General features: G+C 39.7%; 1 protein-coding gene across 8 annotated transcripts in view; it reads left to right on the top strand.

Annotated features, from left to right (window-relative positions):
- The window catches only part of OSBPL1A (oxysterol binding protein like 1A), a 216257-nt gene that overhangs the window by 129755 nt on the left and 62663 nt on the right, over positions 1-23839 (top strand). For all 8 annotated transcript variants that reach the window (XM_024757869.1, XM_024757867.1, XM_024757870.1 and 5 more), the window contains one exon: positions 16892-17048. In XM_024757869.1, coding sequence (XP_024613637.1) covers positions 16892-17048 — 157 coding nt within the window. The remainder of the gene's footprint in view (positions 1-16891; positions 17049-23839) is intronic.

Raw genomic sequence — 23839 nt, forward strand, 5'->3', positions numbered from 1 at the left:
TCCGGGAGGATCCCACATGCCACGGAGTAGCTGGGCCCGTGAGCCGTGGCCGCTGAGCCTGTGTGTCCGGAGCCTGTGCTCCGCAACGGGAGAGGCTGCAGTGGTAAGAGGCCCGTGTACCGCAAAAAAAAAAAAAAAAAAATTCACTGTAAAACCATGTGCATTTTGTACTAGCGTTGAGAGCATGTCCTTAGCCAGACACACTTACCCAGTGCCCACTGTGTGCAGTGCTTTGCCAGGCATGGCACTACCAAGGGAAAGAAGATCCAGTCCCTGAATCAGGGTTTCGTAGTCAGTCCAGGGGAGGAGGCTGAGCATGGAAAGATGGGCACAATGTGACGTGAAAAGGGTCTGGGCCTCCAGCCCACCAGAGCTACTCACTCCCAAGATCAGCCCCCGGAGTTTGCCGTTCTCAGTGACTATATCTACGCCGTCATCTCAGTTTTATACATCCCACAATCTAACCACTGTCTCCTATCTTTCAACCCATTCTCTTAAAAACCCTGATCCCAACATTTCTTTGACCAACCACGGTGTCTTCTCCATGTTTTCACTGTTCCTCTCCGCTCGTGTCCTTGTTCCGTCCTTACCAGCTCAGATGGCGTGGGCTGTCATATCATCGGCCCCCTGCCTTTCTCTCCCTGCACTGTGCTCACCCAGCCCATCCCTCCCCTCCTTCCGCACCGGTCCTCAAGTGACTGGCCATGCTGGCAGCTCTTGCTTGAGACCCACAGCTGTTTAATTTCTGTGGTGGCCTTTTGCTGCCCAGCAGTCCTACTTCATTTCCCTTGTCAGTTCCTTTTACATGCTTATTTCATACTTTTCTCACTTAAAATTTCTAATACCATCATCCCCTGTCCTGCTCCATCAGAGGACATTATTTATGTCACTGAGAAACTCCTCGTGTTTCCACTCACACACCTGGCTGTGTACATGTGTGGGCATATTCTGCTTTCTCTACATCGAAGAATGTTATGTCCCTAACTGACGCCAGCCCCTCCGTATGTGCCTGGGATCCCAATGCCTCTGACTTACATCAGGACATTAATGTAGCTCCTTCTTTCTCCCAGGTAATCAGTTATTCCTGATGCCCATCAGCTATCTTATCTTTCAGAATGCTGTATCTTATACAGATACCTTTGATCCACATCACTTTCCTCTTCTAGAATTCTTTCTTGAACAGCCTCTATTTATGTTTATTCTCACGATTCCTCTGCAGCCGCTCTCGACTAAATCACCGCCGTCACATACTCAGCTGCCTAACTGAGTGGTCCTCTCTCAGTTCGCATCTTTGTCGGCCTTTCACCAGCACTTAAAGTTGTTGATTCCTCCTTCCTTCATGGAACACTTTCTTTACTTGCTTTCCAGAGTACCAGTCGCTTTTGATTTTACTTCTCAGTTCCCTTTGCTTGTCGTCTTGTATCCTTCTGACTTCAGATGTTAGCGTGTCTTGGGGTGCAGGCATTGTTTTCTACACTCACCCTTTAGATCCTTTGTACTCAGATTGTGGTCTCAGGATCAGTAGCATCACCTTCACCTGGAAGCTTGTTGGAACTGCAGAGCCGCAGGCCCCAACTCAGACCTAGTGAATAAGAATTTGCATTTTTTCAAATCCGCAGGGGCTTCACATGGACATTAAAGCTTGAGCAGCTTGCCTTGCACGACCTCATCTAGTCCCATGCCTGTGAATATTGTCCAAATTTTGCTAAGTCCAAAACTTTACGTCTCTAGACTCAGTCTTGCCCCCTGAATTTCAGACTCTTCTGTCTAACTGTCTACTTGCAATATCTAATGAGATCTCCAAGGTGTCTTAGAATGTCCAGAAGAGAATTCTTGATTTCTGCTCACAAGCCTGCCCCTCCTGTGGTCCATACTTCGGTAGATGGAGGATCTGTCTTTCAGTCCATCAACATTCACATTCAGTCCATCAGCAAATTCCGTCAGCTCTACCTACAACATATAGCAGAATCTGACCACTTCTCATCATTCCACTCCCACCACCCTGGCCCCCATCATCTCTCACCTGGTTTCTGACAGGGGCTTTCTGACTGGTCCCTCTGCTTGCACCCGTGTCTCCAGCAATATTTTAAATAACAGCATTCAGAGTGATTGTTTCCAAACGTGAATCTGTTCATGTCAGTTCCCTGCATGGAACCCTCCAATGGCTTTGCTTCCTGGCTGGAATAAAAGCCAGAAGGCCTCATTCTGGCCATCTGCCACCTTCTGAGATCTGCTCTGTCCTCCTCACTCACTTCCTTCCATCACTGGCCTCAATGCAAGTTCCTGGACTTGCCAAGCGTGTTCTCTTCTAGGCCTTCACTTTCCCTCTGCCTGGAGCTCTCTAATCCCAAATGTCTACAGTGCTTACTCCCCCACTTCCTTCCTTTTTCTGCTCAGAAAGACCTTCACTGTATCATTTTCTATCCTTTTTCTCTTGCCTTTAAAACCCCCCCCCAAAAAAAAGCTGCATCTTTCACACATAATGTTCATTCATTTGTAGATCTTCTACAAGTAGAATATAAGCTCCTCAGTGAGAGAGGCATTTTGCTTAGTGCATGGATGCATCCCAGCCCCTACACTAGTGCTAGACAGACAGAGAAGGAGGCGCTCAATACATATTTATTGAACAAGTAATGAATTAGCGTCATGAATTAGCGTCACCAACTCATACGTAAGGAGTGTTACAGAAATTCAGAGGAGAGGCAGCTAACTGCTTGGGAAAGTTGGGGAGAGCATCACAGAATAAGTGATGCTTGAGGGGTGTTGTGAAGAGTCAGGGAGGAGTTCTCCAGACGGATAAGATGGTGCTCAGATATGCTTTGTGGAACAAGAAAACACATGCAAAGGTAGAGAAAAATAGTTTTCAAAGACATCATGAAAATGCACTATGGCTGAGGCAGGGGTGAGCGTATTGGATGCTGAGAAATAGTGATGGGATGAAGCCAAGAAAGTAATTTAGGACCAGCTTGTAATGAGTCTCGTGATGAGGTTCTCCTGAAGATTTTTCATTTTAGCCTGTTAAGTGGTGGGCAGCCGACAAACGTGATTAAGTATAGAGTGATGTCAGACTAGTATTGAATATTTTATAAAGTTTTTTTTTTAGTAAACACTGTGGAATTTTTATAATATTCTTGCATTATATTAAGAGTTGGAAATTCAAAGAAAATAAGACATGGTCCCTACTTAGGAGTTTACATTCTATTAGCATATGAGTATTCTAGGAGTAAAGATTGATTTGAGGTCCTAGTGTCCTAGATGAGAGGTGACAGGAATTTCCATAAAAGCCACTTAAGTGAGAATGGAAAGTTTCAGTTCCTCCCTTTATTGCTTTAATGAATACATATCCTGACCTTTGTTCCTCAAGGAAGCCTGGTTGACTTTCTTGACTTGACGAAATCCCTGCTGTAGGCTCCCCATGCATCATAGTCCCATAGCATTTCCTGTAGTTGAAGTTTTGTATGCTTATGTTTTTTGTCAGCCCTGCCACTCAACCAGACTGTAAGTCCCTTAAGGAACTTTGCATCCCTAGCAACTTGCATAGACTTTGGCACCTGTTAGGAGTTCAGATATTTGAGTGAATAAAATTTGGGGATACATTTTAAAGGCTACGTTGACTGAACTTGAAGACCAGTTGGTTGTGGCAGATAATGATGTGCTGAGGATTTCCACCTATTTACTGAAAATTCTCACTTTGGCCCAAAGCATCTCAAACTCCGTATAGTGGAAACTGGACTTGTCATCCTGATCTGCCCTCTTGTATATGCCCTGTCTTGGCTGATGGCATCATCATCTACCCACCATGCCAACTACAGATGTGAAAGTCATCTCTTACCCCCTTTCCTCACACCCTCCCCATATCTAAGTATCTAGTTGTCTTCTTTTTTCTTCCTATTTTCTGCCCCAGTATTCACTGTCGGGGCCTTAGTTCAGCTTTTGAGCCTACAGACTTTGTCTTCCCGCTTCTGGTCATTATCCCTGCCAGCCCATCTTCCACATCGCATATTGTCAGGTGTGGTGGGCAGAAAAATGGTCCCCTAAGGATACATTCACCTGCTCATCCCAGTAACCTGTAACCTTTTTTTGGAAAAATAAGATCTTTGCAAATGGGATTAAGTTAAGGAATTTGAGGTGAGATCATCATGGATTATCTGGGTGGGACCTAAGTGCTGTCACAAGTATCCTTATAAGAGAAAGGTAGAGGGAGATTAGACCCACAGAGGAGAAGGCAATGTGAGGATGGAGGCAGAGATTAGAGTGATGTGGCCACAAGCCCAGGAAAGCTGGAAGCCACCAGAGGCAAGAGGCAAGGAATGGACTTTCCTTAGAGCCTTCAGAGGGATGGTGGTCCTGCAAACGCTTTGGTTTTCGTTCATTGAAACTGATTTTGGAGTTCTGGCCTCCAGAGTTATGAAAGACTAAAATTTTGTTGTTTTAAGCCACCAAGTTATGCCGATTGTTGTAGTGGCCATGGGACACTGATGTGTCAGAGTTATCTGTAAAGTGTAAAATGGATCTTATCACTCCCTGGCAAAACATCCAAAGACTCTCCATTACTACAGATTCGGTATAAACTCTGTGATCTGACCCACGTTTAAGCTTCATCTCTGACGACGACATCTTTTCTGTCTGGCTACTCTCCTCTCTAGCTATGCCAGATATTCTTAGACACACACCTTGTTCTTTCAGGCGTGGGACTGTTGCTCTTCCCCTTACACCTGATATTCTCTTTTCCTGCCTTAAATTCTTAGTCATCATTACAGCTCAGATGTTATCTCTGCCTGGAAAGTTTGCCTGGAAACATATCCTGGTTCCCCTGAGAGTGACTTCTTCAAGTATTCCCATAGTTTGTATAAACATATGTTTACTTGCACGTCTTCCACTAGATTGGACTTTGAATATTTGGAGGGCACCACCCATATCTCATTAATCTTTCTAAACTGTTTCAGCAACGAGCCCTTTCTTTACCAGGTACATGGTAGGTATTTGGTAAGTGTTGATTTATTAAACTGAAGTCACATGAAAGAACTTTCTTTTATAACTGGATTATTCTATAACTGGTCTTTAGTTCTAGAATATTTTCTCTGTAGAGTGAATGCATAGGTGACCTTGAAAATGATTTTAAAGATGTCAACAAGACAAATTGGGACAATTTGGGCGACTGGATTTAGTCGCCCAAAATAGATACACGTAAGTTTTTCAGTAGCCCACACACAAATGTTTTGAATAATTCTTCATCCGCAGTTACATGTGCAGATTTTGCAAGTTGGGGAAAACAATAGTAGATTTAGTTGCTTGGGGAAAAGCCAGTACTTTTAAGAAACTGTCGTAATCAACACTGTACCATTTGGCTGATTGTGACCTTGTACCTCATTCAGGGAGGATATGTCTAGAATGTCTCTGACTCTTGTTGCTTGCTGCCACCATTCTGTTTCAAGCTTTTGTCACTTCCTCAGTAGGTTATTGTAGCAATCTCTTGGCAGCCCCTTCTGGACTCACCCGGATTTTCTGTTTACAGTTTATTTTAAATGTGGTAGGTTTCATTGATTTTCCTTGTGTGCTTCGTATTTACTACATTATTTTTGAGTTTATAGGATTGTACATTAAAGCTAAATAAACATTTGGCGCTGATATTTTAAGCTTGGGTTACTTTGGGGTTACTTTGGACATTCTTAGAAGATGCCTAGTTCTTGGGAAACCATAAACAATGAAGGTATTAAATTGAGCGTGTGTGCCTTCTGATTATTTCCTGTTACCTTAAGTAACGGGGAGGGGCTATTTGGACATTATCCACAGTTCTTCCACATCTTGCTCCTTTGTACTATTTGTTCTCAAGTTAGTTTTCAGAGGTCATGTTAAAATACTTATCGGCATAACGTAAGACTTGTTGGCATGTTTATATCATTAATTTTATGACCTCTTCTTTCAGCCTTTTAATAGGAGAAACTCAAAAAAGTAGGATAAAGGTAATGATCCTCTTAATGCTGAAGTTTTTTTTACACCACTTTATTTGAGTTATGATTGACATACAAAAAGCTGTACACATTTAACTCATACAACTTGATGAGTAAAGTTTTAAAGCCATGTTAACCCAGTCACAGCCATTGGCTTCCAAGCTGTTTGGTTGAAAGGGGATAGTGTTCAATCTGAAATGTGTTCAAAATTATTTTAAGTCCCAATGTGGACAGAGCTTTTAAGTTTCTGGGCCACCAGAGATCTGTGAACAAACTTTCTATTAATACCACTGTTTTAATCAGGCAAAGATTCTGTCTACCTTAAATGCTTGTACATAGGCTAGAGCATTTATCTTGTAAGATACAGCCTGTTTTTCAGAGTGTTGTTATGACAGTTTTTATATAAAATATAATTAGTAATTAAACCACCTGAATCCTTTTTGGAAATAGATGGGAATAAACAAACCTACGAGTAAGTACAAACTAAGTATTCCATTTCCATGTATGGTCATTACATACGGCTATACAGATTTTCCTAACTGCCCATTTAAAGTTCGGTGAATAATGTAAGGCTATTTTATAAATCCCTTACCCTATTTTTCAGGGATGGATTGAAGCATCCTGAAAATTTTCTGTGGCTCTACTTAATATAGAAACACAGATGTTCGTAAGGGGAAAATGCAGTGAGAAATAAAAGGGAAAATGAAAGGCTGATTTTGTCTGAAATCTAGGTGTGGATACTGTTAACATTTCTGCTGCTGTATTCAAAAATACATCTGTATAAAAATCCACCAGTTTTTCTCCATGTCTGTGTGGCTTTCTTTCATCACTGGCATTGAGGTGAGAGATGACAGGACCAGAATATAGACCATGCATCCAGCATGATAGGTCTTTGGCGTTGGCTTGACAGGTTTTTGTTTGCTTTTTTGTTTTGGGTTTTATTTGGTTTTGGTTTTATTGTGGTAAAATAAACATAACACATATACCATTTTAACCATTTTTAAGCATGCGGTTCAGTGTCATTAAGTACATTTTTGTCCAACCAGCACTGCTGTCCATTGCCAGAACTTTTCCATCATCCCCAAATAAAACTGTACCCATTAAACAGTAACTTCCCCCCCATTTGTTTGTTTTTAAAGCATGTACAGTACCCTTACTATTATAACCACCATATATAAGGTGTTAAGCACACTCTTTCCAATACTTTATGCTTTCCACTGAGGCATTAATGTATTGCCCAGAAACACTGAATGGTAGATAAGTTCTGGCCTATTTGATATTCGTATGTGCAGGCAAAATTGAAAAACCTGTTTTAAGATTGCATTATCACCTCAGCAGCACTAAGATCTATCACTTGAAAATTACTCTTATGAGCCAGGTATGCTCCATTGCTGGGTTGCCTCAGGCCAAACAACCAACAGGGAGGGAACGCAGCCCCACTCATCAGCAGATTAAAGTTTTACTGAGCTCTACCCACCAGAGCAACACCCAGCTCTACCCTCCACCAGGCCCTCCCATCAGGAAGCTTGCACAAGCCTCTAAGATAGCCTCATCCACCGGAGGGCAGACAGGAGAAGCAAGAAGAACTACAATTCTGCAGCCTGTGGAAGCAAAACCACATTCACAGAAAGATAGACAAAATGAAAAGGCAGAGGATTTTGTACCATATGAAGGAACAAGATAAAACCCCAGAGAAACAACTAAATGAAGTGGAGATAGGCAACCTTCCAGAAAAAGAATTCAGAATAATGATAGTGAAGATGATCCAGGACCTCGGAAAAACAGTGGAGGCAAAGATTGAGAAGATGCAAGAATTGTTTAACAAAAACCTAGAAGAATTAAAGAATGAACACCTAGAAGAAGTAAAGAACAAATAGATGAACAATACAATAACTGAAATGAAAAATACACTAGAAGGAATCAATAGAATAACCGAGGCAGAAGAACGGATAAGTGACCTGGGAGACAGAATGGTGGAATTCACTGCCACGGAACAGAATAAAGAAAAAAGAATGAAAAGAAATGAAGATGGCCTAAGAGACCTCTGGGACAATATTAAACGCAACAACATTCACATTATAGGGGTCCCAGAAGGAGAAGAGAGAGAGAAAGGACCTGAGAAAATATCTGAAGAGATTATAGTCGAAAACTTCCCGAAGATGGGAAAGGAAATAGCCACCCAAGTCCAGGACGTGCAGAGAGTCCCAGGCAGGATAAACCCAAGGAGAAACATGCTGAGACACATAGTAATCAAACTGACAAAAATTAAAGACAAAGAAAAATTATTGAAAGCAACAAGGGAAAAATGACAAATAACATACAATGGAACTCCCATAAGGTTAGCAGCTGATTTCTCAGCAGAAACTCTACAAGCCAGAAGGGAGTGGCATGATATATTTAAAGTGATGAAAGGGAAGAACCTACAACCAAGATTACTCTACCAGGCAAGGATCTCATTCAGATTCGATGGAGAAATCAAAAGCTTTACAGACAAGCAAAAGCTAAGAGAATTCAGCACCACCAGACCAGCAATACAGCTAATGCTAAAGGAACTTCTCTAAGTGGGAAACACAAGAGAAGAAAAGGACCTACAAAAACAAACCCAAAACAATTAAGAAGATGGTCATAGGAACATACATATTGATAATTATCTTAAACGTGAATGGATTAAATGCTCCAACCAAAAGACACAGGCTCGCTGAATGGATACAAAAACAAGACCCATATATATGCTGTCTACAGGAGACCCACTTCAGGGGCACATACAGACAAAGTGAGGGGATGGAAAAAGATATTCCATGCAAATGGAAATCAAAAGAAAGCTGGAGTAGCAATACTCATATCAGATAAAATAGGCTTTAAAATAAAGAATGTTATAAGACACAAGGAAGGACACTACATAATGATCAAGGGATCAATCCAAGAAGAAGATATAGCAATTATATATGCACCCAACATAGGAGCACCTCAATACATAAGACAACTGCTAACAGCTCTAAAAGAGGAAATCGACAGTAACACAATAACAGTGGGGGACTTTAACACCTCACTTAAACCAATGGGCACATCATCCAGACAGAAAATTAATAAGGAAGCGCAAGCTTTAAATGACACAACAGACCAGGTAGATTTAATTGATATTTATAGGACATTCCATCCAAAAACAGCAGATTACACTTTCTTCTAACGTGCACATGGAACGTTCTCCAGGATAGATCACATCTTGGGCCACAAATCAAGCCTCAGTAAATTTAAGAAAATTGAAATCATATCAAGCATCTTTTCCAACAACAACGCTATGAGATTAGAAATCCATTACAAGGAAAAAAACGTAAAACACTCAAACACATGGAGACTAAACAGTATGCTACTAAATAACCAAGAAATCACTGAAGAAATCAAAGAGGAAGTCAAAAAATACCTAGAGACAAATGACAACAAAAACATTATCCAAAACCTATGGGATGCAGCAAAAGCAGTTCTAAGAGGGAAGTTTATAGCAATACAGTCCTACCTCAAGAAACAAGAAAAATCTCAAACAATCTAACCTTACACCTAAAGGAACTAGAGAAAGAAGAACAAACAAAACCCAAAGTTAGCAGAAGGAAAGAAATCATAAAGACCAGAAATAAATGAAATAGAAACAAAGAAAACAATAGCGAAGATCAATAAAACTAAAAACGGGTTCTTTGAGAAGATAAACAGAATTGATGAACTTTTAGCGAAACTCATCAAGAAAAAGAGGGAGAGGACTCAAATCAATAAAATTAGAAATGAAAAAGGAAAAGTTACAATGGACACTGCAGAAATACAAAGCATCATAAGAGACTACTACAGGCAACTCTATACCAATAAAATGGACAGCCTGGAAGACATGGGCAAATTCTTAGAAAGGTATAAACTTCCAACACTGAACCAGGAAGAAATAGAAAATATGAACAGACCAATCCCCGGTATAATGAAATTGAAACTGATTAAAAATCTTCCAACAAACAAAAGTCCAGGACCAGATGGCTTCACAGGTGAATTCTATCAAACATTTAGAGAAGAGCTAACACCCATCCTTCTGAAACTCTTCCAAATTATTGCAGAGGAAGAAACACTCCCAAACCCATTCGATGAGGCCACCATCACCCTGATACCAAAACCAGACAGAGATACTACAAAAAAAAGAAAATTACAGACCAGTATCACTGATGAATGTAGATGCAAAAATCCTCAACAAAATACTAGCAAACAGGATCCAACAACACATTAAAAGGATCATACACCATGGTCAAGTGGGATTTATCCCAGGGATGCAAGGATTCTTCAGTATATGCAAATCAATCAATGTTATACGCCATATTAACAAATTGAATAATAAAAACCGTTACGATCATCTCAGTAGATGCAGGAAAAGCTTTTGACCAAATTCAACATCCATTTATGATAAAAACTCTCCAGAAAGTGGACAGAGAGGGAACCTACCTCAACATAATAAAGTCCATATATGACAAACCCACAGCAAACATCATTCTCAATGATGAAAAATTGAAAGCATTTCCTCTAAGATCACGAACAAGACAAGGATGTCCACTCTCGCCACTATCATTCAACGTAATTTTGGAAGTCCTAGCCACGGCAATCAGAGAAGAAAAAGAAATAAAAGGAATCCAAATTGGACAGGAAGTAAAACTGTCACTGTTTGCAGATGACATGATACTATACATAGAGAATCCTGAAGATGCCATCAGAAAACTATTAGAGCTAATCAATAAATTTAGTAAAGTTGCAGGATACAAAATTAATGCACAGAAACCTCTTGTATTCCTGTACACTAACAACGAAAAGTCAGAAAGAGAAATTAAGGAAACAATCCGATTCACTGTCGCAACAAAAAGAATAAAATACCTAGGAATAAACCTATCTAAGGAGGTAAAAGTTCTATACTCAGAAAACTATGACACTGATGAAAGAAATCAAAGATGACACAAACAGATGGAGAGATATACCATGTTCTTGGATTGGAAGAATCAATATCATGAAAATGACTATACTACCCAAAGCAATTTACAGGTTCAACGCAATCCCTATCAAATTACCAATGGCATTTTTTACAGAAGTAGAAAAAAGAATATTAAAATGTGTATGGAGACACAGAAGACCCTGAATAGCCAAAGCAGTCTTGGGTGAAAAAAACGGAAGTGGAGGAATCAGACTCCCTGACTTCAGACTATACTACAAAGCTACAGTAATCAAGATAATATGGTACTGGCACAGAAACAGAAATATAGATCAATGGAACAGGATAGAAAGCCCAGAGATAAACCCACACACCCGTGGTCAACTTATCTATGACAAAGGAGGCAAGGATATACAATGGAGAAAAGACAGTCTCTTCAATAAGTGGTGCTGGGAAAACTGGACAGCTACATTTAAAAGAATGAAATTAGAACACTCCCTAACACCATACACAAAAATAAACTCAAAATAGATTATAGACCTAAATGTAAGGCTGGATGCTATAAAACTCTTAGAGGAAAACATAGGAAGAACACTCTTTTACATAAATCACAGCAAGATCTTTTTTGATCCACCTTGTAGAGTAATGGAAATAAAAACAAATGGGACCTAATGAACTTAAAAGCTTTTGCAAAGCAAAGGAAACTACAAACAAGATGATAAGACAACTCTCAGAATGGGAGAAAATATTTGCAAACGAATCAACGGACAAAGGATTAATCTCCAAAATATATAAACAGCCTATGCAGCTCAATATTAAAAAAACAACCCAATCGAAAAATGGGCAGAAGACCTAAATAGACATTTCTCCAAAGAAGACATACAGATGGCCAAGAAAAACATGAAAAGCTGTTCAGCATCACTAATTATTAGAGAAATGCAAATCAAAACTACAATGAGGTATCACCTCACACCAGTTAGAATGGGCATCATCTGAAAATCTGCAAACAACAAATGCTGGAGAGGGTGTTTAGGAAAGGGAACCCTCTTGCACTGTTGGTGGGAATGTAAATTGATACAGCCACTATGGAGAACAGTATGGAGGTTCCTTAAAAAACTAAAAATAGAATTACCATATGACCCAGCAATCCTGCTAATGGGCATATACCCAGAGAAAACATGCACCCCAGTGTTCACTGCAGCACTATTTACAATTGCCAGGTCATGGAAGCAACCTAAATTTCCATCGACAGATGAATGGGTAAAGAAGATGTGTTACATTTATACAAAATGGAATATTACTCAGCCATAAAAAGGAATGAAATTGGGCCATTTGGAGAGATGTGGATGGATCTGGAGACTGTCATACAGAGTGAAGTAAGTCAGAAAGAGAAAAAGAGTTGTTGTAAATTAATGCATATATGGGGAACCTAGAAAAAATGGTACAGATGAACTGGTTTGCAGGGCAGAAGTAGAGACACAGATGTGGAGAAATAGAGACACAGATGTAGAGACACAGATGTACAGACACCAACGGGGGAAAGTAGCAGGGGGCGGTGGTGGGATGAGTTGGGAGATTGGGATTGACATGTATTCATTAATATGTATAAAATAGATAACTAATAAGAACCTGCTGTATAAAAAATAAAATTCAAAAAAAAATTACTCGTATGGTCAGGCTTCACCTTAATCAGTAAGCCTCCACAGGGACTATGCTTTGCTACTTAGGTAAACATGTTAGAATTTAAATATATCTGGACCCATGGGTCTCCAAATGAAATGATACTCTGCTGGAGGCGTATTGGCGTGACTCATGCATTGGAGGCATAGAAGTTAAGGATGGCTCCTTACTGCCCACAAAGTAAGTCCAAGCTATGTCTCACTGTATACATAGTACTAGAAGTCACTGAGCTTTTGTTCTTAATCAACAAGCTAGTTTTTATCTCGAAGACACTGTAAATCATGTCACTGATCGTGTTTCCTCCTTTGCCTCTGAAGCTAGAATGCTCAGAGATGAGCTGACGATTTGCCTCTAGCGGGTGAAAGAACTTTACGGCGTGGAATGGGATACTACCTCGTTCCCGCTTCATTCTATACCCTCTTTTCCCACTGCCTGCCGTTGATCTTTATTCATCCTGAGTAGTCAGCTTCATGACTGATTCATAGCTTCATTTCCCCCCAGCCGCCCCGTCACCACTCCTTTCTCGCGTCTTCTCCTCCCACCTTACTGAATGCTCCTTCTTTCCTCCCTGCCTTGCATCATGCCGCTCCCTTATGCCTGGAACAGCTCCTCTATTGTAACTCCCTCCTCCACCCCCAGTCTTACTGCTTGTCAACTTAGCTCAGCCATCAGTCACAATCATCTGTGGATACCCAGTCCTTCACTGTGTGAAACTGGCTGTTCCCTCCTGTGTGGCCCACTGCCCCCATCCAGACTTATGCTACTGCACTGGGAGCAATTCACTGAACTCATGTTTTCACAAAACAGTCTACCTCTGCTCGACCATGGACAGGGACCACATCTCACTGTTCTTTGAATCGCCCACCATGCCTGGCACCAGATAAAGGAGGGGAAGAATGAAGTAAGCGGTATCAGATGTGGTGGACGAGTCATGATAAAAATTAAAAAATGATCATTGGACTAACTTCGCAGTATGGCGGTAATTGGTGACCTTCGCTAGAGCCCTTCAGGGGAAGGGTGGGCATAGCCTGATTATATTAGAGGGAGAAGGAGGTTGGGAGCAAGGTAGAGAGAAATAAGGGTTGGGGGGAGGGGAGAGGTGGATGAACAGGGAGAGAGAGACTAGGAGAGGGGGCAGAGAGGAAGTCAAGTTGCTACGCTTGGGGTGGAGGTTAGGGTAGGGGAATGATAAGGGTCTGTACTGCCACCTGATAGTGTGTCCCTAGGGGTAAGCACAGCGCTCCTATGATCGGATGAAGGTAGTAGGTCTTCAGCTTGTGTTCAGTAAGTTTAAATCTTGCTCTGAGTAAAGTCTTTGCTTCATAGAAGTTCTTACTGCCTTACCTCTTGTTTGGTGTTTATTGTATATCTGCTTTTTGTTAAGAATTTTCTTTGGAAATGGATTAGTCCCTGTCTTATGATTTGTATCCCTTAAATAGCAAACACAGTATCCTGTGCAGAGTGATGTTTAATAAAGGCTTGAGTGCTTGGGGTTTTTTGCTTCAGTGCATTTTGGTTTTCATGACATCTAAATTATAAAGTAATAATGCATCTTGATGAATACTAACCAATGCAGACAGGGTTATTTTGTTTGGCTCTTTAAATTCTTAATTTTTTCATATGAAACAAACTTAAAAATGTGAAAGTGAAAAAACCACCCACTCTTCCCCCCAAGACCACTGTCACCCTCTTTGGTTCAGGTTGTGTTCATGCTGCTTCCTCTGAACAACTCTTCCCTCACCTCCACCTGAGCACCATTCTCGTTGTTTTGAGATTTACCTGTTGTTCCACTGTAAGCAGATAAGGTAGGGGGTCCCCAAAGAAAACGAACCAGGCATGGCTTTCTTGACATAAGAGAAGCCATTTTTAGCCTAAACCGTTTTGTGATCTAAGCCTGGCCACAGTGCTTGCCCTTGAACAGGTCTCAGTAATTAAAGATCTTGAGGGAGCAAAATAATGCAGGAACAAACAGGACTGTTACCAGGCAAGAGAAGTCGCAGTAGCAAAGATAATAAATCAGTTGTAAAGACTCCCAGATCTGTTTTCAGTGGTAAAGATTAGCCTGAAACACTTTCTTGAGCTGTTTTACAGAATTCAAACGGCGCCCCTCTTGAGCCTGCAACCAACCACCAGATCAACTGTTGACCTTTTCTGACCCTCATGACTTCAATCAGCTAGAGCTTGGACTCTGTCAACCTTTGCCTCAATTCTCTTTTGAATTCTCCTCTGCTCAAAACCCCTTCATGAATATACATATACTGCCCAGGCCCATTCATGAATATGCATGCACCCTTAGTGTAAAACTTCCCCAGTTTTGCTGTTGGGGAGACAGTGCCTTGGGAAAGATCCCCGGTGTTCTCCTTATTTCCTGCAAGTAATAAATCCTTCTTTCTCCCACTCTTTGGCTTGGTTGTGTCTTTTTGCTTGACACCCACCAAGAGAGACAAAGCCAGTTTTCAGGTAATACCACCTCTCCTACATCCTTTCCTGATACCCGTTTGCCTACCCCAGCAAATGAACTCTTCCCCTCTTTGCCTCACTGTGCCCTAGACAAACTTCTGTCGTTTCACTGCTCTCATTTGGACAGATATCTCTTTACCTGAACCAGATTGATCTTTCTTTAAGGCAGAATAAAATTAATTTTTTTGCTTATATTTTAGAGCTGTAAAATGGTATCCTGATTATTTTGACTTATCAGTATGTTAAAAGTATTTTTCTATTTTATTAAGTTGCTTTTGTAATTGTGATTTTAGCAGCTGTGTATTTCATCTAATGGATGACAGTCCCCTGTTACTGGCTTTGCAGGTTGTCTTCACTTTTGGGGTTTTTTTTTGGAATTTTTGAATTTATTTTTTTTATACAGCAGGTTCTTATTAGTTATCCATTTTATACATATTAGTGTATATATGTCAATCCCAATCTCCCAAGTCTTCAGTTGTTTTTCATAAAATATTGTCACTGCCTGCCAAAATTGACAATGAAAAATAAATATTGCTTTAAACTTACTTTTAAAATATCTCTTTCTTTGCTGTATGGTATATGTCACAACAAAGCTATATTTTCAATTCTGGTAAAGTTATATTTACAGAAGATAAAAATAACTTCCATAGCATTGAGTCTTTTCTGCAGGTAACTTACACCATTTAGACGGTCCAGAGTTCAAGGTGTGTTGTCCAACCTGCAGTGGTACTTGTCCAACAGTTGTTACTAGTGAACCTAATGTGATAAAAATAAGAGCCCATGATTTTGGCTGAATTGTAGAATGCAGTCGGGGGAAAAGAAGTACTAAATAATTTTATTCCCTGAACATCTTAGCTATAATACACGCTAAGCAGATGGTTGAAACTTTTATTTAAGGGAGGTTACTTGAATGGGTGTGAGTGCTTCCCTAGAGCAGAGGACGGTTGCCTGTGTGGTCATCTGCTTACGGAAAGTTAGATGTTACCTGGAATTTACATTTTAATAAAAGCATAGGCATCATTTAAAGTTTTCTAGAGATTGGATGGCTGCTACTGTGAACTGAAATATGTAGAGCGTTAAACAAGTAAGCGGGCATACTTCTTAACCCCGTAGTCCTTCCTCGCCATCACCAAAGCACCCTGGAGATGCTGAAAGGAGATGAAGGATGTGAGTGTGCCTGAAGACTGTAGCGAATCGTACGCAGATAAGTTGTCCTTTTACTCCCAGACAGGCCGGTGGCTCCACGCTGAATGCATAGGCAGTTGGGAATGTGACATTTCCATCCTAAAAACACCCGCCTGATAATTAGATTTTATATGGCCACTTCAGACTTCAGCTCTTGAGAATTTAAATAATATAATACCAGAAGAAGTGTTTTTTAAAGTAGTTAAAAATTACCTTTGCTTTGGTGTCTGTAGTATCGGATGTAATTTATGCTTCCCCCAAGTACAGCCATGGTAGCTTTTTCTTTATACATGAGTTTAAAAAACTGATTGTGTTTTTAAAGTTATGCTTAAGGTGCTTTGAAAGGGAAGATAAAAGTAGAAATTTTTTTAGGGGGAAAACCACTGAATATAATTTCTTAAAGAATTAGGTAATCTCTGGACGTCTCTTTTAGTGTATACAATCTAACAGTTGTAAGTTTATATAATCCTATATCTGTTTCCTAAATCCACTTTAGCCTTATTGGGTGCAGGTTCTCTGAAATCCCTGAGGAGGAGTTAACAGATGGATTGTTGAAGGACAAAGTAGGCTGCTTAAGTTTCAAAGCCTGATGCGTTAAGGGAGAGATCCATTGTTACGGAAGCCTCACACCAAAGTTCGGTTCATTGACTGTGAACCTGCTCTGCCACAGATTCCGAGTCCGAACGGTCCCTGAGTAGATTGGAAGCAGTGACTGCGCACTGCTTTGAAGAGGAAGGAGAGCACCTGAGGAGTAGAAAGCACAGAATGTCCGAAGGAAAAGACTGTGGTGGTGGAGACGCTCTCTCCAATGGCATCAAAAAACACAGGTAGGATGGCCTTTAACAGTGAACATTGCTGCCTTTTTATTATCAAGTGCATTTGCTTTTGTAAAGAAAAGTATGCGTTCTCTTCGTTTTTGCTTTTTCTCTCTATTGAATATTTATATTGCTCCATCACCTCAAGGAAAGGATTTAGCTTAAGTACTTTGTCCATTAGAAGAAGAACATCATCTGTAATTGTAGGAACTAAGCACAAAACTTGGTTTTAGATACCGTGGTTTTAGGGGAACATAAATCCTTCAGCTGGCGATGTAGAAAGGCTCTTCAGAAGTGCCTATTGAAAGTGATGCTGGGTTCTTCTTTTCAGCATACATCTTTTATGACTCTGCCTCCCAATGCTATTTTAGTTTCTAGTCATTTGATCTTCTGGTTGGTTTTATTGAGAATGGATGGTAATATTGCCTGCTTGTTGATACAATTTAGTTACATTTACACAAAGACTTTTATTAAGACCCAGGGTTTGTTGCACATAGCCATTTTGTACTGTTTAATAACATTAGTATTTTTTTATTTGCTTGATGATTTAGTCCTAGAGATTGTCCCAGATTAATGAGATGTCACAGACACTAGAGTTCTCTGGTTTCACACAAGTTTATAGACACAGTGCCATGTGTGCATGCTGGTATTCATAGGGTACAATATTTTATCAAATTATCAGTGGAGAATAAATCCTGTTGTCATTGTAAAGAGCACTTTTGGGATAAGTAGTTATTAACCATTAATTTCTACAGAATGGTTTTTTATTTAATATTTGTAGATTTGTGTAGCTCTAACCCCATTTCTATACCATGAATCTGGCTACAATTGGTCTCAACTATTGTCCTGCTGAAAAATTGTACATATGACTTCTGATGTATATGTATCACCCCTTGTTAACAAAAAATGTTTCACTTTGTACTTATTTTGAAAAGATCAGTGAGTTTTAGGTAACTAGCTCAAACCAGAGTTTTCTTCTCTTTGGTTAGAGGGTATCTTCTAAACGTGCTCGTTGATGGCTATCTTTTGATGGCGTTTACCATTGCAGATTATGTGGCGAGCTGTGAGGGCCCTTCCTCTCCTGTAGTTACTGTCAGCTCCTTTATGGTCAGGGGCTAAGTTCTGTGCAGGGCATGAAGTACCTAACAGGAAACCTGTCAGGTCTCCCAGTGTCTAAAAAGAAGATAGCCTTTAACCATTTAACACATACCTCGTTACAGTCTAGTGAGAACACATGTGACATATGTTTGGAATGTTCAGAGATGCATAGAATCATTAAGGTATCTGAAGGAACGCCATGCTTCATAGATGCTGTTATAGCCTATGGCTGAGGAGGATTTCTCAGCTTTTAAGGCCCAGGAGCCCTTTTGTGTGTGTGCTGTAATGCATCACAGGAGGAGTTATTTTGCATCTGACAGAAATTGATTATACTATATTCATACATTCTGTGTTCCCTTTTAATTAATCAAACCCAGAATGGCACAGATGTGAAAGTTAAGATGGAACCGTTCAAAATTTGGAATGAGGATAGGTCACTAAGAAAAACCACAATGCAACTAGATAGTGACATAACCAGAAAAGTTAAACTGATGTACAAGATGCAACTTATGAAACCTATAAATGTAATAAAATATTCTTTAGCTATTTAAAAGTGGGTAATTTAGGAAATTGTCAGCATTCAAATATGTGGAAAAACATAACAGTTTCCTATTTTCAAAAATAGGCATTATAGGAGTTTTTTTTAAAGCCTTTTTTTTTTTCCATAAAGCTCTTCTCTAAACAAATAAACAGGGCATATGCCACATACAATTTAAAAGTTTCATTTTGGGATAGGAGAACAGGTAGAGTATTCAATGTTATCAGGTCCCTCTTTCCTGCGCCCTAAGTTGCGCTGTAAGTAATCTGTGATTATAATGGGCAATTATTATATTGACATTAAGAGTAATTTGAATTAACAGTAATTTTGGTGATATTTTAGAAAAGCAAATGTATGTTGCATGGCCTGAAGTGATCATGAAATTTATTTGAAGCCTTCTGTTTTACCTTTAAAAGTCGTGTGAAATTTGTATTTGACCTTGTCATATGTTTCTGTTTTCTTGAATATTGAAAAAGAATTTACTCACCACTTACTTACCTTTTCCATAAAAATCTTACCTTTCTCCCTCATCCCACATCACCACCTATCCTTGGGATATACACATTTAAATTTGGGGAGATGGGAAGAATATGGATTATAAAATTTAAAAGAGAGAAATGCGTATTTTATTTTATTTATTTTTTTATTGAAGCAGAGTTGATTTACAATGTTGTGGCAGTCTCTGCTGTACAGCAAAGTGACTCAGTTATACACATACAGACATTCTTTTGTTATATTCTTTTCCGTTATGGTTTATCACAGGATATTGAATATAGTTCCCTGTGCTGTACATGAGAATCTTGTTGTTTATCCTTTCTAAAAATATAATAGTTTGCACCTACCAACTCCAAACTCCCAGTCCATCCCGCTCTCTCCCCCTCCCCCTTGGCAACCACAAGTCTGTTCTCTATGTCCGTGATTCTTTTTCTGTTTTGTAGACAGGTTCATTTGTGCCATATTTTAGATTCCACATGTAAGTGAAATCATATGGTATTTGTCTTTCTCGTTCTGACTTACTTCGCTTAGTATGATAATCTCTAGTTGCATCCATGTCACTGCAAATGGCATTATTTCGTTCTTCTTTATGGCTGAGCAGTATTCCATTGTATATATATACCACATCCTCTTTATCCATTCATCTGTTGATGGACATTTAGGTTGTTTCCATGTTTTGGCTATTGTGAACAGAGCTGCTGTGAACATAGGGGTGCACGTATCTTTTTGAATTATAGTTTTGTCCAGGTACATTCCCAGGAATGCGATTGCTGGGTCATATGGTAATTCTATTTTTAGTTTTCTGAGGAACTTCCATGCTGTTCTCCATAGTGGCTGCTCCAGCTTGCTTTCCCACCAACAGTGCAGGAGGGTTCCCTTTTCTCCACACCCTCTCCAGCATTTGTTATTCTTAGACTTTTTAACGATGGCCATTCTGACTGCTCTGAGGTGGTACCTCATCTTCGTTTTGATTTGCACAAGAAATGCGAATTTTAAAACGGGAAAAGAGAAGCCTTACAAGTTATAGTTCTATGGAAAATATTAAATCATGGCTTAACTAATTTGCTGACAAGATAGAGCTAGGGTTTTCAACCATTGTTGTTTTTTAGCCATGGAACCATTCGTGCAACGGAAGTTTAGTATGGAAACTATTAAAACCTCACCCACCCTCAGAGACTGATGAGGGTCCCATAGAGAAGGTCTGTCCCCTCCTCCCCAGTCTCCCACTGCAGTTGGAATCACCATATCTATTTCATGTCCTTAGCCAACAAAAGTATTTAAACTTTACTTTCTGTAGTATGTATTATGGAGCAACAGGTTTCCCCCAGACTCTGTTTCTGTTCCTGTTGGATGTGTCAGCACAAGAGTACCTAGGAGAGTGCCTGCCACATGGGAAACACTCAGTAGAAATGACCTCTTTTAACTCTGCTTACTCTCTTTCTCCTCAAAAATGATTTGATTTGCTCTAAAGAACCTCTGCCCTCTTGTTTCCTTTTCTACCCCATTATCATAGGGTGACATCATGGGGTGCAGTTTGAAAAATCGCTGACCCAGAGAATCATAAACTATAATGTCATATTAATTTAATATAAAACCAACTATGCCAGACTAATTGAGTTTATTTTTATGATAATTAAAATACAGATATTATGGATCTTTAATCCATCCTATGTGATAATTACCAACAAAATAATTCTTCTGTTAACGAACTAGGTAAATTAAGTCATCTCTTAAATAAAAGTTTGGGCTAAAGGAACTGAGTTCTCTTCTCGCTCTGAAAATCTTGTAATTGCTAACTGAAATCTTGAAAAAATGGTTTTTCTACCTTACTGGAGTTCAGAAAACTTCTGCAATGTCTTTTAATATGATGAGACCTAGGAAAAAAGTGTTTTATGTTTTTCATTCACTCTGAGTTATTGATATGCCGTGTACTCTGCTGGCCAATGACCTTTACTGTGGTGCTGTACATGTCTTTGGGCTTTTAGGTTAGTTGTAGAGAAATATCAATAGAAAGAATTAGGATTTTATTTAAGACCTAGAACCAAAAACACTACAGAGGTAGAGAATATACAAAATAAATGCTCCATTTTGATGGCACTTCTTTCTTTTTTTTTCTGGAAAATGCATTCAGTTGCTTTGTGGGACGTTAGCCCTCACCATACTGGTCAGGTTTATGTTGACAGGGCTTCTTGTCATCTCGGTGCTCTGTGTTCCATAGGATCGGTCCTCTACCCTTGGACCTAATTTATTACATTCATTCTGAGCTCTCATCTTTTAACTTTTTAGCAGTTTGACCCAAGTTGTAATTGGGGAAGGTGTTGATATTTATCTCATCTGGACGTATACTGTATCAATAAAAGATACTCGTGTAGAACAGATTAGTCGGAATCTGAAATGTTGGAGCCATGCTATGATTCTGTAAATTGTATTCCCAATATTAATAGATTAAAAGAGAAAAGCATATGATCATCCTAAGAGATAAAGAAAAAACATTCAATGAATTTAAACAGTCACTCCTGATTAATATAAATGTCTTAGCAAATCACAAATAGAAGAGAACCTCTTTAATCTGGTTAAAAGTTGCAACAAATAGGGCTTCCCTGGTGGCACAGTGGTTGAGAGTCCGCCTGCCAAAGCAGGGGACACGGGTTCGTGCCCCGGTCCGGGAAGATCCCATATGCCGCGGAGCGGCTGGGCCCGTGAGCCATGGCTGCTGAGCCTGCACGTCTGGAGCCTGTGCTCCGCAACGGGAGAGGCCACAACAGTGAGAGGCCCGCGTTGCAACAAATAAATACTTGATAATGAGATATTAAAAACAGTTCTTCTACTGTCATGAATAAGACAAGGATGCTTGCCATCATCTTTTCTGTTCATCATTGTTTGGAGGCCATATGCAGAGACATAACACACCCCTGAAATTTAGAAATAAAGCCGTAGATGTTTACAGACAAATTATTATAGTTAGAAAGTTTGGCAAGGTTGCTTTTATATAAAATCAGCTAACTATATTCCTATGCACCATCAACGGACAGAAACTGCGATTAAAACTAGGGGGGAAAAGATTTTAGAATAGCTATTAAAAAGTCACTTACCTAGGAGTAAATCTTAGCCAAAAAAGTGTAGCAATAAAACTTACTGAAAGATATAACACTTATCAAGAAGGAAGAGTGTCATAAATATGATTTGCCAAATTGATCTGTAGACTTGGTGTACTTTTAATTAAAATTGCAAGTCCTTTTCCTTGGAAGTTGAAAAATGGATTCTGAAGTATATCTTTAAGCACAAGGGCTTTGAAGAGCCAAGATACCTCTCAAGAACCTGGTTTGGGGGAGGGAAGGCATTTGCCTGACCAGATGTCAAGATTGATTGCAAATCTTAAGTGCAGAATTGTCCTGCAGGTAAGACTAACCTGAAGAATGGAAGTAGAAGGTCCCAAGACTCAGACATATAAGGAAATCTGGTGTATGTAACAGAGGCAACATAGCAGACCAGGGAGGGAAGGAACAGACTGTTAGGTCAGTGGTGCTGGGAGAATCATTTAATACAGAAAAAAATTTTTAAAGGAAATGGACCTCTATTTCATAAATATAAACTAAATTCTAGATGAACCAAACACGAATGTGAAAAGGCAAAACTTAATAAAACTTTCACAAGAAAATATAAAAATATCTTTGCAGTTTTAAAATAGGGAAGGGTTTCTTACAACAGAAATGTGATAAGGACTAAGTTTTATCTGACTGTAATTAACGTACTTGTTCTTGATGTGTTTACCTGAATAAAAGCCTTGCATTCTTTCATAAATGTGGCTAAGAATCTTAAAGGTTTAGTTTGCTGAAATGGTAGATTATGACTCCAGATGCTTGCTTAGTTTACCCTTTGTTTATCCTTCATGACTGCTTTAGAATTGAATTATTAGGTGACCAAATAACAGCTGTCTTCTGTGTGTGAAGAATATACTGACAAGTTGAAGTCAAACAAAAAAGGTTGAGAATATAAGCTAAGACAGTATCTTCCAAGAAGTAGGATTATATTGAGAAAATGTTGTTAGTTGTAAATAAAAATCACTCTGACTACATGTGACACCCATCTCCCCCAAAAAACGCATTTGGAGATCCCTTGACCAGTAAGAGGGAGTGCCAGCTCAGCAGGTGACGGGCTAGTCAGTCAGCAAAGAGTTCAAAGGATAACGTGAAACGATAAGCAAAAACCTTATCTAGGAGTAACAAGCTGGTAGGCTGCGGGTCACTTCGGGTATGTCAGGAAGGGGGGAAAAAGGTGGTTTGAGTCTACATTCATAATAATTATCTTCACAAAACGAAGTGGACTTGCTGAACTTACTGCCAGGAAGGACTCTAGGAAAACGGGGGCGTCTTTCTATAGAATTCACCTCTTCCCGCCCAAGTTTTAAAAGCAGATGGAAGAGGAGGTGCTCTTTTGGAAGCAGGGGCCAAGGCCCGTCTCCTGATCTTGCCTCTGACCCCTAAAACACTTCTTTGTGGCCTGGGGCTCTTTAAAACACGGTTGGAAAAATACAGACTCTTTCGAGCTTAGCATTCTGTAAGCAGATGATGGTGAGATGCACTTTCACCTGACTCTGAGGGCTCATTCTGTCTATTCTAGATCAGTGGTTTTCAGGGGCAAACGAGAGCAGATTTCCAGGGCAGCTATAATC

The sequence above is a fragment of the Neophocaena asiaeorientalis genome, unplaced genomic scaffold (genome assembly GCF_003031525.2).
Source record: "Neophocaena asiaeorientalis asiaeorientalis breed wild unplaced genomic scaffold, Neophocaena_asiaeorientalis_V1.1 scaffold142, whole genome shotgun sequence".
Lineage (NCBI taxonomy): Eukaryota > Metazoa > Chordata > Mammalia > Artiodactyla > Phocoenidae > Neophocaena > Neophocaena asiaeorientalis.